Raw genomic sequence first — 16,201 nt, 5'->3', positions numbered from 1 at the left:
AAATGACTCTTTTGTGATTTCTGTGTGTTGCCGTTAAAACGGCGTTTGATTGCAGGTGAGCGAGTTCTGTGACTGGCCCATTGACTGCTGTACAGACATTTCCAGCCGCCTGTAAGGGGACTGGGTAATGTTTCACACGTTTTAGAGAGAGTGGTCCGGCTTTTGCGAGACACGCACTCTCTCTTTTTCTTCCTATTGCTAGAAAGACTTACGAGGCTCCGGGTTCAGCACGATCTTGGGCCGAGGACCCCGTTGCTCAGGCGGCTTCCTTCGGTTAGCGGAATGCGAGCGGCGTCGAGCGTCCGCTTCAGGTCTGCTCTTTGGCTGGGAGACGGAGGCGCCGCCTGGCTCGCTGCTGCTGCTGAGGCGGTCTCTGGCGACTCTGAGATGAGCTGGAGCGCTTGGGCAGGAAGTGACGCATAGCCTGCGAATCCTTCCGAGCTTCAGTGAAGCGTCAGCAAACTCTTTTACCGCCGGTCTGAACAGGCGCCTTATCCGCGTCCTTCATCTCTGTTAGCATCAGCCACAGATGGCGCTCAAGGACAGTCAGGTTAGCCATGGCCCGGCCGATGGATTGGGCGGTGGCCTTTGTGGCTCGCAGGGCTACGTCAGTGGCGCTGCGCAGGTCCTTGAAAGCTCAGGTCCCAACTCGTCCATGGTGCGGAGAAGTTTGGCCTGATAAACTCGTAGAACAGCCATGGAATGAAGCGCTGATGCAGCTTGGATGGCGGCGGCATATGCGCGGCCGGCGAGAGCTGAGGTAGATCGGCAGGGCTTCGAGGGATGAGAAGCTTTGTCTTTCCATCTAGCGGTGGAGGGTGGGCACAGATGGTTGGCCACAGCCTCCTCGAGGGGCGGGGTTCCCTCGTAGCCTCTTTCTCTCGCGCCGTCCACCGAGGAGAGCGAGGAAGAGAAAGAAGGCTTCAGGCGAGCAGAGTGCGGGGCTTTCCACGACTTTGTGAGTTCGTCGTGAACTTCGGGGAAGAAAGGGGAGGGTCTCTGTCGAGGGGCCTGCCGGCGCCCCTGCAGGAACCACTCGTCCAGCCGGCTGCGGGCGGGTTCTTCCGGAGAAGACCAGTCGAGCCCGAGGTCTTCCACGGCTTTGGACAGGATGCGGACAATCTCAGAGTCCATGCTGGTGCCCGTGCTCGTGTCCGCTAATGTCGACGGCGCGGGGTCGAAGGCCGAGCCCGGCCAGTCATCGGATGCAGCGTCAATAGAAAGGCTGTCATCCTTTTCACCGTCGTCCCCTGACGCGCCGAACAAGACGAGACTCACCGCTCTGTTGGAGGGGTGCTGGTCCGCCTGCGTGAAATGGACTGGCGGCGGGGAGATCTTGGGTAGTGGTGAAGCACGCGGGGACTGGCCCGGCGTGACGTCACTGAATTCCGCGTGCTCTGGCAGCCTCTGTGAGCGGTGCTTTTTCTTGCACGGCTCGAACGGAGGAGACGGCAGCACGGTGGAAGCAGGCTCGTTTGCGGCGAAGGTGGCAAAGCAAGCGCGCAGCTCGGCGAGGCCCAGGGAGTCACATTCTCCCTGGATGAGAGCAGCTTCTGCGTGGTCAGGTCCCAGGCAGCGAGTGCAGATAACGTGACGGTCCCCGTCAGAAAGAGGGCCTCTGCACGAGGCGCAGGTTAAAGGCATTTGGAACAACGCCTCGAAAATTGCTCTTTTACTTAAATCAAAAGCGTTGCAGAGGCGAACACTTGTAAGTAAAAAAGGATATCATTGATGCGCGCCGGATGGCGTAGCAGAAGGCTTCGAAGGCAGCTGAAGGCGCTGGCGTCCTTTTAGCAGTCCTGCTGTAGGCTTGTCAACGGCGGGCGAAAAGACTCCAACAATCCGAAGGATCCAGCGAAAAGAAGGTCTTCGCTGAAGGAGATTAAATCTAAAGAACTCTCATGACGGGGCGCCTAATATATAGCCTTAGCCACGCTAATCTTGGCGGGCTCTGAGCGCGCGGGCGCGAAGCGTGCGCTCATTGGTCGCGCGTTCAGAGTCGCCCCGTCATTGGTTCAAGCAAGTTGCCGCAGCACAGCCAATGACCGAGCTGCCTCGCTCATTGCTGTCTGCTGTGCAGCTGCAATGCGTTTTACATAAAGACTTCAATATTTCTCGAGAAACTGAGTTTTCCCATAGCGTAAGCTACTTACGCAATAGGAGAGACCTCTCGAGAGGGAACAATTGTTTTGCTCAAAATTAAAACGTAAACCTAAAAAAATCAGCAGACGGGTAAATGTCATTTATAATCTAAAAATTAATTTATTTTGCTTTTGGTGTAATTGGATATCGATCCAGCATATAACTATCACAACCTGCCGCGGAATTGTGCTGCAATTGTGTTTTCCTCTTACATAAAACTCTCAATGTACGAGCGAATAAACTGGAATGTCAGGGAATGTCAATATTTGACATTGGTGTGTATAAATGGGAATAGTTTATATTGTATGAGCTTTTCCCATTGTAATTCCAGAAATGTTTAATTATTTCCGCTTTGTTGACTTGTTGTTCGGCTCTATCCTTTGACATTTGTTAACCGGTCTGTTCAAGCACATGCACACTCCTCAAAAACCTGGAAGAATGCTGTTTGCATGCCCACGTAAACCACGTTCTCCAGGAGAAACCTGGATGTGTTAAAGCGCTCTCTCTTAATCCCTTAAACGGCGTAAGTAAATTATGTTTCAGAATGCTGTTTACCGCGAAAACCCTGGAATAAATTGTTTTCTTTAGCATATGTTAATGTGGACAATGTTTATGCTCAGATTGTGCTCTGCTAATCTATGTGTAGAAGACAAGGGCTCGATGGGAGAGTAGCCAGCTTTTTATTTCATAGCAGTAAACCTATCCCTCACTAGCACCTCTCTCACTGGGCAGAGGATATGATTGTGCTATGTTACAATAGCTCTAATCTGCAACCTCCAGAGGGTTTATGAGCAGTGGGCTATGGCTACATCTTGGGCACTGTTCAAGGGCATTTTGGTTCAAGAGGTTTGTGCTAAGGCAAGCTGGTCTTCTCTGCACACATTTGATGATGCAGAGCCTTCGGTGGATCATATATTATACATATATGTAAAAACTGTGTCTTTTTCCTGATGTATTCAGCAATCTAGATAAGACTTTTGGTTGATAACCAGTAATCTTATTCACTTTTTATATGGCTATAACATTTCTCCCTCAAATGTAACTGACCATAATGTCATTTCACTCTCTGTAAGGAGCATTATTAACTCTTCACCAGCTAAATCTCACAGGACATTAAATAGTAATCTGTATAAAAGTAAATAATTTTGTAATTTATTTTTGTCAATTCTTAGTGATATAAAACATTTTCAAATTTAACCCCATTTGGTAAATGTGAATAGTTTAAATAATTTTAGAAGACATTAAATTAATTAGGAAATTAAGGCACTTATGATTTTATTTAGATTTAATAACTTGGAAAATAATACATTCTGCATAAGAGCGAGTAGAAAGAACTTAATCTTCTTCAATCTGATTTGGATAGTTTTATACTGATAAGGCTATAGGGGCGTTTATTTAATCCAGCCAGGTGAATTCAATTGGGGACAAAAAATTCTTCATAATTCTGTAATTTAGAAAAACACAAGCAAGCTTTAAAAACAATGAATAAACTTAGTAATGATAACCATGTAAGCAGAGAGCAAATATAGATTTGTTTTCTATGATTTTGTGAAATATTTCAGAACCAGCAGCCATACCACCCTGCAGGCTGCAGCACCTTCCTGGTTGCTCACTAAAGCTAAGCAGGGTTGAGCCTGGCCAGTACCTGGATGGGAAACCTCCTGGGGAAAACTGTGGTTGCTGCAGGATGATGTATTAGTCTGTGTGGGTCCTAATGCTCCAGAATAGTGATGGGTACACTATACTGTAAAAAAAAAAAAAAAAAAGCTTTCGGATGAGATGTTAAACTGAGGTCCTGACTCTCTATGGTCATTAAAAACCCCAGGGCACTTCTCGTATAGAGTAAGAGTGTACCCTGTTGTCCTGGCCAAATTCCCCCCATTGGCCCTTATCTATCATGGCCTCCTAATAAATCCCATCCCTGAATTGGCTACATCAATCTACTCTTCTCGCCACCAAAAGCTGGTGTGTGTTGAGCATTCTGGTGCATTATGGATGCTGCACAATTGTGGTGGTTGAGGAGATTCCCCCTATACAATATAGAGTGCTTTGAGTGTCTAGAAAAGTGCTATATAAATGTAAGGAATTATTATGATTAAAAAAGAAAGACTGAAGTTTTATATTCATCTATGTTGAAGTATTTGTTATTTTAGTGCAGTCTTGTCTAGGGTTTTGTCTTGTGTCTTTATACATTTCCCAATCTTGTCCTAAATCTTGCTCCTTGTCTTTGCTCCTTTTTTCTTCTTTTTTTTCCCTATTTACTGCTATTAGTGTTCATCTTGTTAGAAGTGTCTTACAATGTTGTAATGCTCCCTGTTTTGTAATGTTAAAATGTAACATCAAAAAAGGGCATTAAAAGAGGAATTATCAATGACAAATGGATTGTGTGAATCCTGTCTTTGGACACAGATTTCAAAGTAAAACCAAACCTTTACTGTCAACACGCATTGAAAGGATCTCTGTGCTGAACGTCGCTACTATACTAGACAATAACTGCTGAGTGAAATCTGAAAATGTACCAGCTAGTGGCTAATCACAGACATTTTTAGTCTCATAGCGTGAAATTTGGTTGCATACAGTATGTCAAGTCAAGTCAAGTCAATTTTATTTGTATAGCGCCTTTCACAACACACATCGTTTCAAAGCAGCTTTACAGAATATCTGCATTAACAGACGATGAAACTGTAATGTCTATAAAGTCGATTAATCATCATTGTGTAATTTAGATAAAATACGATTTTTAATAGTGTTTAAAAATAATTAAATGATAATTGTAATAACATAATGTATGTGAGTGATTTACTTGCATTCTGTGGGCTGCACATAGAATAGGAGATCGATCATGAGATTTTAAGAATCTATATCAGGATCAGTTACTGTAAATGAAGAGCATGATTATTCTGAAAATCTGTATTTTTACCCTGCCCTATAAAGAACCCCAGATAAATGTGTAAACGATAGAAAGGAAAGCTAACAAACGGTCATAGCTAGGCACACATGGAATCTACACTTTTTCCCAAAAAAATTCTGGTAATCCACTGAGAGATAGACATGGGAACAGGGAGTTGGTTTAACTTAGTCCAGAGAATAGCTGGGATGATGGTCTGTCCAGATGTTGCAAGATATGATGCAATCCATGTTGACTGCATCATCCACAGACCTGTTTGCACAATAAGCAAATTGAAGGGGATCTAGAAATGGTCCAGTGATGTCCTTCAGGTGGGCCAACACCAGTTTCTCAAACGACTTCATGACAACAGACATCAGGGTGACAGATCTGCACTCATTAAGTCCTGTGATTTTTTTGTTTCTTAGGGACAGGCATAATAATTGAGTGTTTGAAGCAGCATGGGACTTCACACTGCTCCAGTAATCTATTGAAGATGGGGGCCAGTTGGTTAGCACAGGATCGAAGGCACACGGGTGAGACGCCATCTGGGCCTGAAGCCTTCCTTGTCTTTTTGCTTCCGAAAGACACGGCACACATCATCTTCACAGATTTTGAGTGCAGATTGAGTAGCAGGAGGGGGGAGGAGGGGGATTACAGGAGGTGTTGGTGTTTGTGTGTTGTGAAGTTCAGAGTGTGTGTGGGGTGTGAGATTGGGCCTTTCAAATCTGCAGTAGAATACATACAGGTTGGCAGCCAGTCGTTGGTCCACCACAGGGTTAGGAGTAGGAGTCCTGTAATTAGTAAGTTGTTTCAGGCCACTCCACACTGATGCAGGGTCGTTAGCTGAAAACTTGTTTTCCAGCTTCTCAGAGTAGCTTCTTTTAGCCACTCTGATTTCCTTATTCAGTGTGTTCCTGGCCTGATTGTACAAGACTTTATCCCCACCCCTGTAAGCATCCTCTGGCATAATGAAGCTGTCTGAGTTTTCCTGTGAACCATGGTTTATCATTGTTGAATGATAAAAATGTCCTAGTAGGGATGCACATGTCCTCACAGAAACTGATGTATGATGTAACAGTATCTGTGAGCTCGTCCAGGTCTGTAGCTGCAGCTTCAAAAACACTCCAATCAGTGCAGTCAAAGCAGGCTTGTAGTTCTCGCTCTGCTTCATTGGTCCACCTCTTAACAGTCCTTTCTACTGGCTTTGTTCATTGTAATTTCTGTCTGTAGGTCAGAAGAAGATGAACCAGACAGTGATCAGATAGTCCCAAAGCTGCACGTGGGACAGAGCGATATGCATCATTTATTGTTGTGTAGCAGTGATCCAGTATATATTTGTATACAGCTTGTATTTGGGCTGTTCACATGTGAGATTTGCTTTGATAAAATCCCCAAGAATTATAATAACTGAGTCCAGGTATTGTTGTTCTGTGTTTGTGATTTGATCAGCCAGCTGTTGTAGCGCTATGTTCCCACACGCGTTTGGAGCGATGTAAATCATATATAATGTGGTTCTCACTCTTGGTGGGGCACGTGGTGAGTGGATGCTGTGGAGAATAGCGTGAAGCCTCCACACACGCTATATCTCTGCAGTAATGCACTCAACAAGCTACGTGATAAGATGCGCGGATTTACGGTCTCAGACACGAAGGCAACTGAGATTCGTCCTCCACCACCCGGAATGAGGCGAGTAACTGTGCCACCATGAGGACTTAGAGTTAATTGGGAATTCCAAATTGTGGTGGGTTGTACAATTTCAGCACTTACAAAATCTGCGATTAATCATGATTAACTATGAAAAATCATGCGATTAATCAAAAAAATGGAATTCCCATAATACAGTAATGAAAATGTAAACTACATTAATGTGAACTTTTAAATTTCTTTCGCATTGTGAAATTCTTTTCATGACGAATTTCCCCTCACATTCTTATTACACTAATACTAAAAATCTAATTCTCATTCCCGTTATAAAATATTGAAAATCATCATTCATTTAAACTGTATATTAATGTAAACTTTCACATTCTTTTGCATTGAGACATTCTTTTTATGACAATTACACACAATTTCTCCCAAATTCTCATTACCGTAATGCAAAAAACAACAACAACAACAACAAATAAAATCTCATCATTTTTATTCCCATAATGAAGTAATGATAAACATCATTACTTAAACTGTATTTAGTAGTAAAACATTTTTTTCAAATAAACATAGATTATATTCAGTACAACAAATACTACCATGATGTCTACTTACAAATGTACTTGGCAATTTAAATAATATAACATTTTACCCATTACAGTAAAAATAATGAGATTTTTTTTTAACAGTAATGCGAAATATGGGGATTGTGCAAAATCACAGTAGCTTTAATTTTCTGTATAAATGTTTTTATTATCTTTAATTTTGGGGTGAAATTCATTATGAATATTTTATTGACTTCGTAAGATTCATCTTTTTTTTGCAGCAAGTCATGTGTATAACTATTCTAGCACGTGTGTGAGAGAGAGATAGAAAGAGAGAGAGGGTGGGGGGAGATGGGGCAAAGCTAAACTCACCGCGAGTGACAGAGAGAATGTGAGGCAAGAAGAGAAGAGGAGGGACCGCAGAAAACGAGAGTACAGAAATACAGCCGCTCATAGTTACAGCAGGGTCAGAGAGAGGCAGAGAGAGGGCTGGGAAAGAGAGTGATGAAAAAATGAAGGAAAGACACTGAATCTGGGATGGTAGTGGAGAAACCAGTACTGCAAAGACTGCTGTCTGCTTGCCAAGTCTATATAGAAACATCAGGAAGCAACAGTAAGGGAAACAGACAAAGTGTTCAAATTGTCTTATTTGTGCAGATAATGTACAACTGGTGGTGCTTGCTTGGATTAGTGTGTAGAGTGTGCTTGTGTGTGAGCAATGCTGATAGTCTACGCTACCAGTACTGCCCTGAAAACGTGCCTGGTGGATTACGAGAGATCAAGAAGATGGTTTTATGTGTGTGTGTATGTGTGCAGGTCTGAGTGTGTTTTTAATGGTGAACAAAAAGAATAGGTGTTGCGGGTCTTTGGGAGTGTATGTATTTAGATTTAAAACTAAGCAAAGATAGTCCAGATAGCACTTGAGAATGCCAAGGCATCCAGGGACCAGACACAAGTACAGATCTCCAATATTGCACCTTTAATGTAATTGCTCTCACCTAGTAACTGCCACCTGAGAACTTCAGACCCAAAGAGAAAAAGCAGGTGTGGAGGAACCATGAGTGCACGTGTCTTCTTGAGCCATCCAAAGGACTATTTGTAGGAGCGGAGTGCCTCTGTTGCTTTTTACTACCTCAAAGAGAGGTCACATAGACTGTAGGGTCTCTTTGGAAGTCCACTTGAAGGATCGTTTGGAGTCCGAGACAGAGTTCAGGGACCCCTGGATGCCTTCAGCACCCAACCATGGGAGAATGGACCATTCTAGAGCGCCTCCTAGAGGCCGCTGTGCAACAGCACTCGACAATGATCGGAAGGTAAGAAATGCAAAATCTATGTAATGCTTGGCCAGTCTGCTCAGTTTTAAAAAATAATATGAATTTGGTACTTGGTGGTGTGTGCAATTTTTTATATTAAATACTTTCTCCTAACCCAGTTTAATATGCATTCAAATATATAGTTTTATAACTTAAGTAAAGGCTGGAGCAGTGGTTCCCAACCTATAATAGATAGATAGACGGACGGACGGACGGCCGGATGGACAGATAGACGGAGGGACGGACGGTCGGTCGGTCGGTCGGTCAGTCAGACAGACAGAGTCAGTCAGTCAGACAGACAGACAGACAGACATACAAACAGAGTCAGTCAGTCAGTCAGACAGACAGACAGACAGACATATAGATATATAGATAGGCTTATAGGTGTTCTTTTTGTTCCCCTTGTGCCCCCTTAAGTTCAAGACACAGCACAAAGGACAAAGATAAGCATGTGTTTACTTAAAAAACAATTTAAAAACAATGCAGATGCACACAAAACACATTCAGAGTGAACAGCCTCTAACTCATCTGTTCTGGATGTCTTTTTTCATCCAATCAAAACCTGACTGAACCCAAAAATTATACTTGAAAAATGACCCTGAAACCCAACAGTTTGTCGTGTCCCACTGCGTCCGAGTCGGAAAGCAGACCTTCATTCGACATATATGCACAATGACTATTTTGTGATATTCTTTTAGCACAGTCAATAGCAGGCGCTTCCGCCAATGATGCTCAAAGATGCAGACTGTCCACATGTCGTTCCTTACATTCTGGCGATTTTTTCATGGTAAGGTATACAAAATGTTTTCCTACTCCCTTAAAGATATTTATGTAATAAGTGTACTGAGATATCTCACCAGTCTCTAGACTTTGTAAACAGCAAAAAAAATGTGTCTGCGAACCGCAGACATTGACGCTTTTCACCTGCCAATCATTTTGCTTGTTCTCATTTGTAGCAGATCATTGAGGCTGCATAATGTTTGGGGGTGCTTATTGTGCCACTGTTGAATTTGACAGCAGCAGAAACAAACAATGCTGCTGTTTTGCTTGGTTTTTGTTTCAAAATTATCTTTCGAGGGTGGGGATTTGGAATGAGGGTGCATGGCTAATTCACGGCTCACACTCAAAGCTTCAGAACGCTAAAATCGCTGACAGCACCTTTAAGCCATACATAATGTTAACTTCCTGATAAACATAACCACTGTAGCTCAGTGGTGTTTTGAATGCATTGCACCTTTTGTTTGAGCATCATGGCCTAAAATGATAATTGGGCAAAATTTTGAGAAGAGGTGTGCTATTCTTTAAATGGCAGAAATTAATTACAGGTGTGCTCTATGATATTGTGGAGCCTAGATATGTCTCAAGGCCTGCGAGCCAATTTCAGAAACGTAGGATGGCAGGTGAGCAGAACATGACATTGACCAATCAATTAGCTCTTTCCTCATGAATATTAATGAGCCTTCCACTTTCATACTAACCTTATTTTTGAGTGCATTTTGCTCGCTCCAAAAGCGAAACGAAATAGCACCTGGATAAATGATCAACAGAATGGAAAGAGTTGTGTGAGCGCAAAGCAGATGTGTTTATTCGTGGACTGGTCTCAGCCACACAGCTGTGCAGACAGGGCATTTTCTAAACAGCACTTTTGTAGTTTTCTTCTTTTTTTTTTACATTTCTGACAGTGCAACATGGTACATTTGTTAATTTACATAAATGATTGAATGGACAATTAATATTACTTTAAATACTGTATATTAGGTTGGTAAATCAAGAACCAGGCACAATTACACTGTAGGATTCTCATAAGAGGAATTGATAATATTCTTACGTGGGCTCAAATTTAGAGCGACAAACATTTCGTATCCTCTCTAGGTACCTTATGTCACTATAATAATATTTTTACATTTTATGGATCATTTGTATAAAATTCTGCGACTACCTAAACACACATTACTCCCGTAGGCTTGTCAGAGAAATGGCAGACTGCAACTTTTGCGAAGAAAAGACTGGTCAGAGTTTAAGGCTGTGCTCAGCGAAGGGTCAGTTGGATTGGTAGACATGATGATATGCTGAGCATCAGCTGATTGCAAGCTTGACTAACGTGACCTGCCTGATTATCATGTGGATAAGAAATTTCGCAACTGGTTTGCCTTTGGCATTTTCATCTTCCATTATTACAGTATGGCGTAATCTGCTCATAATGGTGGTTTATGGTGGAGAGAGAATGACCTTGTGGCTGAGCTTTGAGTTAATCCTGCATACAGCGTGAGCTCCTATTGGTTGATCTCAAGCTTCAGCAGATCCAATGTTTGAACCACTGAAGCTTGTAAGAACTCAAGTCATCAAATGCTCACGTGATGCTATTTTCTCATCTTGTTTAGCCCCTCACATTCTACTATCCTCTTCTAATCTGGATACAAATGTCTTTCCGGATCTAGCTCAAGCATCTTTTTAAAGATATGTTTTACTGCTTGTTTGAGCTACATGTGGTTTTAGCTCATTTAAGCTGCACATTTGACATTAGACTTTAGCTGTGCTGTGCTTTGTGCCTTGTACTTAAAACTCTGATGCAATTTTCTGAAATATAGTCTAATTTGCCACAGCCTGTCATCTGAATTTATATTGAAGGCAGTCACTGTCAAGCAGGCCACATGAAGGCAGTCAGCCAGCAGACATGGAGTGTGAAATGGTGAATAGACATCCAAACAGCCCTCCGGTAATGCTTCGTATTCAGGATGTTGGCAATTCACCTACTGACAGTGCATCATATATGATATGAATACTGAAGATCACCATCATCCATAGTTATCAGATGTGTATGGTATGACCAAAATATTATGGTATGAAAAAGTTTACATCACAGTACATTCAACGAAAACATTTTATATTTTAAAAACCATGTGGTAAAGCCATTTAAGCCATTTAAAGAACTGGGGCACGAGTCCTGAAGAGTACGTGTTACATGAGCTGTATGGGTAATAGAAGCAGCAGAAAAAGTCTTGCTTGCTTCAGAATTTGTGTTTTTCATACCACATTTGCTTTTTACAACACTATCGTTTAGGTTTAGGTTCAAGGTTTAGAGTAGGGAAGAAGGTTTTTTATTTACAACACGATATGGCAGGACATAAACCTTAAAAACCCTGTCTGTTTGGGAGAATATTAAACTCGCTTTTGGCACCACACAGTGGACATTTCACATTGGAACTGCTGTGATACTTGTAGCTCAGGCTCCAAAAACACTTCTGGTCACATAGTATTTACTGTTATATCGGCCAGTCATGAAAGCAATGATGTAATGAATGACTGTATCTCTCTCTGCTCCTCATTCAGCAGAGTGTGGCATGTATTAATAGACTGGAATGACTTGTTCTGCTGAACTAGCAGTTAATTGCTGCACAAGGACCCAAAATAAGCCTTGATTCCATGGCAACAGATGCTTGAATCTTTCTCCATTCCATTCATGAGACTGAGTTTCAGCAGGATGGCTTTTGCCATGTAATTCTGCCATTGTCAACCCTGGCACAGATTTGGCTGGCCAGAAATAGAGTGATACTTTTGTGGAAGTGCTGTAGGGCTGAATATGTATGATTGCCCTGATCAGATCTCACTCACCAGCCACTGCCCTCACACTTCACTGAGCGCAGGCTGCTTGGCAGCAAATGGTGAATTACTCAACACTTGACAGGGTATGCCTTAGTCTCAAGAGACTGCTTCATTCATTATGTTTGGCATTAGTGAGCTGGTAGTTTGATTTTATTAGTGAGCTGTTACTTTGAGGTTAATTAATTTCTGTCATTATGGATGGGGTTAGTAGAAGAATGTTCTTGGCTTTTCATCTGAGCATTTTAAGAAAAAGCTCTTAACAATTTTTACCCCTGGCAGATAATAATTACATTTAAGTAGGAACTCAAGCCATATCTAGAGACCAAAATATCATGGAGACTTGGGGGTAGGCTCTTGTGAGCCAGTAAGAAACCACTTTGCAACCACTCAGAACACTCTAGAAACCACATAGTAACATTCTGGCAAACACCTTAGCATCATGGCAACAAGTTTTGCACAGGCAAGCAATGCTTACATTTAGTTTGAACAGAGCTGGTGCAATTCAAAGATATTGTTTGAATCTGATTGATTGATGCGAGTAGTTCCTTATTACGCTATTTTCTCATCACTCGATATTGATAGATGTTTTATGTGTTTGATGCTCCTCAAATAAATAGCCTTCATGCTCTTTTGTTAATTTAAGTTAATTTGAGGCGTGCCTTCCAGTACTAAGGGTAGTTTTATAGCATGATTTACACATAATCGACTTAGTTGTACTTTGAGGTTATTGAGAAGCCATTTAAAAATATATTAATCCAAATGAGCTATGTAGAGAAGGTGCGCTGTATTTGTTCATAATATGTTTTAATTCACAAGCAATTATTCAGCAAAGGACATCTTGAAATAGAGTCTGACACCCCAAGATGTGCTGCAGACAAGTGGCTGTGCTGTTCACACTGAATATTGGATAGATGTGTATCTTACACACACAAGTAAGGGATAATGTCCAAGACAAGGTGATCAGGATGCCACATGAAGCAGAGGGGTGTGTATGTGTATTTGTCTTTGAATCTCTTAAGCTACAATGGCTATTAGGTTGAAATGATGGCTCATCTGATTGAAAAAAGTCACCCTTTTAAGCCATTTCAGAGCAAATACAGAAATGTCGAGATATACTTAATATTGTCAAACATTATAACTGGGTATAATTTTTTAACTATATCGCACAGCTTTACTAATTGCAAAAATATTTGGTAGCAATTTAAATTAATGTTCCCTTTGTTAATAGTTTATAAAGGGTTTCAATAATAACTAATAATTAATTTACACATGCATTATTAATCATTGATACATGATTATACCAACATGAATAAAAAGAGCTACTGCCATGCAATACTTGCCTTTCAGAGAGCCATTTTACCTTGCATGTTATAAATGATTAAAAACACTTATTTAACAATAATAGCCAATGAAAATGTACTTTAATGTAAAGATACGAAGCACACATATGAAGCATTTATGTTCATTATAGTTTAATGCTCATCAGGCATTATTATATGATATACGCTGTGAATAAGCATGAAGAACTGAGAAGTGTTTTTGCTGAGGATTTTAGGTAACTAGGACTAGATAAATTTGGACAGCACTTGGAGTAGCACCATTCTTTTCACATCAACATAACAAGAAAAGAGACAACACAAGTGTGTCAAGACATTACAGGAAGACATATAAACACAAAACGTACTGTAGCAAAGTGGCATAATCCCTCCCTTTAATCTATTATTGCTGCATTGTGTCATTAATCTTGTATTTCATTAATATACAGTAAGAATGAACAAGTGTATTTATTAAGAATTTACAACATGTAAGTTAAAATGCTCACTGTTTGGCAAATATTGCACAAAAGTTGTTATGACTGCATATTAATCATTTATAATGCATTTGTTAATGTCTTTCTAGTCAACTTTATAAATATTTAACAAAAGGTACATTCATTTAGTGTTACCAAATATTTTGCAACACGCTATAAAAAATTCAGAAGGTTAATATCAAGTTTATCATTTAATGATATAAAGGACGATAATGCACCATAAAATATACAGACATCAAAATTACCCGATACGTGGTTACCGTATTGGTTTACAGTGAATTTCTGGCAACCACATCTGCCAGTTTTTTTACCTTAAATTTAACAGGATTTTTTCTACAGTGAGTTAATTCTCTAGTCTTATTATTATTGTAATCTAATGATAATTTTGCAGTTCAACTACAGTCAAGCTACCCTTGTGATAAAGTAGTTAACCACAAGCTCATAACAAAGTAACTACTGTACTTATGTTGAAACCAATGGGGGCATTGTCTTTTAAATATAACTGATATATAACAGATTAAATAATTTGTTATTTATTTGTTTCTGACAGAGAAATTATTTTGGAACTATTGAACTATTTAAAATAGGGTGACAGCATAAAACCTGAACAGATAATGGAGCATAAAGAATAGATAACAAGCCGAAAACATCAGCAGAATAACTATCAAAAAGCTATAAAAAAAAAAAAAAGAACTAAAAAACAGTGCAGGGACTTTGCTTAGTTATAGAAAAATTTAGTTACATTAGAAGCATTACTACTTTTAGTTCCTCCACAACACTGCTGCAGATAGCTGCATATAATCTGGAGGGTATTTATAGCTGCACAGGCTTATGGTATTATGTGTGATTCTCGATGTGTGTCTTTGTGAACTTTAGTGAGTGACAGCTTGATCACAGTGGATTTGACTTTCCATTCCAATAATTTTTTGTTTTCAAACTTGATATTTGACTGTTCAATCATTCATTTACACCCTGTTATTAAAATATGCATTTACACATTCACAACAGCACACACACACACACACACACACACACACACACACACACACACACACACAAACTAGTGCATGATTCACACCATGACTTCCTGAACCACAGGCTGTTGGCTGTTGTCTGTGCCCTCTCTCTACCCTCCATCCATTTTTTCATTCCTTCTTCCCTGTATGGAGGTTTTAGCCCTTGGATTATATCAGTTCTGCATTGGATTGTGTGCAATAACATGAAACCTCAGAGGAGATGTGTTATGATGACACACATTTCCAAATCATCAATCCTTTTGCCATTCAACATCAACAAAGATTTCATCCAGATTACAAAGCAAAAATGTATCTATTTTAGACACAATAGTCTACAATCTCTATTACAGCAAGATAATACAGCTGTCCGCCATGGGTTCCCTCTGTACTTTTCTATTGGTTTTTATAATGGGGTTTTTAAACTTATGTGTAAAATTTGATATGAAAGTGTGTAATGTCCACCTATCGTCAAATAATGTTTACCACAGACCTTATTTAACTCATAAGTTAAAAAACCACTTTATTAAAACCCATAGGAAAATCCAGAGATCCCATGGCGAATTAGCCTTCTAGGTTGGCCTAAAAATGTACTTCTATCGGGAAGACACGCAGGCTTAAGTGAGGTTTAAGATGCCATTTATTTGATGAATGGAAAACAGAAAAGTAACGTCTCTCTTAGGCGTAGGCCCCGTCTGGCAGTCCGAGGGAGTTGTACTCGTCATATCCTGCCGGAGATAGGAGGCAGGGGCGAGGAGCCTACCCCTGTGCGGGAGAGGGCTCAACTGGTGGTGGTGGGGTGGTGGAGGTTGCCGTGTTAGCACGCTGAAACAGCAATGTGATAGATTGTGAGCAGACTTATAAAGCAACGGCTTACGTGTGATTGGCTAGGAATTACCCAGCTAATGGTGTGATGATGAACAGCTGCTAGTCTTCCCGCTAGAACTATGCCTCGCTTACATGTCACGGATGAACAGCACTACACACTGTGAAGACAGAAGTTATACCAAACAGCATAAACAAATCAACATGACAGGTGATTAGGAGTTTTAAGAAAGAGCTGGAGGTTTAGAGTAGAGACGTCAGTTTTGTTGATTTAAAACTCAATAGAGCATTACCCTTTAACCATTAACCATTAAAGCGTCACACGGTAGACATTTCACCTAAAAACTGCTGAGATATGTGCAAGAAACCATGTGATATCATTTTTCAAAAAAGTCATAACATAATTTTCATGA

At 40.8% G+C, this 16,201-nt stretch overlaps 1 protein-coding gene across 1 annotated transcript in view; it reads left to right on the top strand.

The window, feature by feature from the left end:
• Positions 1-8,466: 8,466 nt before the first annotated feature.
• Positions 8,467-16,201, top strand: part of LOC127629876 (gap junction delta-2 protein-like) — a 40,180-nt gene continuing 32,445 nt past the window's right edge. Inside the window, exon 1 of the mRNA XM_052107164.1 lies at positions 8,467-8,537. Coding sequence (XP_051963124.1) covers positions 8,467-8,537 — 71 coding nt within the window. The remainder of the gene's footprint in view (positions 8,538-16,201) is intronic.

Source organism: Xyrauchen texanus, chromosome 36 (assembly GCF_025860055.1).
Source record: "Xyrauchen texanus isolate HMW12.3.18 chromosome 36, RBS_HiC_50CHRs, whole genome shotgun sequence".
Taxonomy (NCBI): Eukaryota; Metazoa; Chordata; class Actinopteri; order Cypriniformes; family Catostomidae; genus Xyrauchen; species Xyrauchen texanus.
This window is presented reverse-complemented; position numbering and strand designations above follow the sequence as displayed.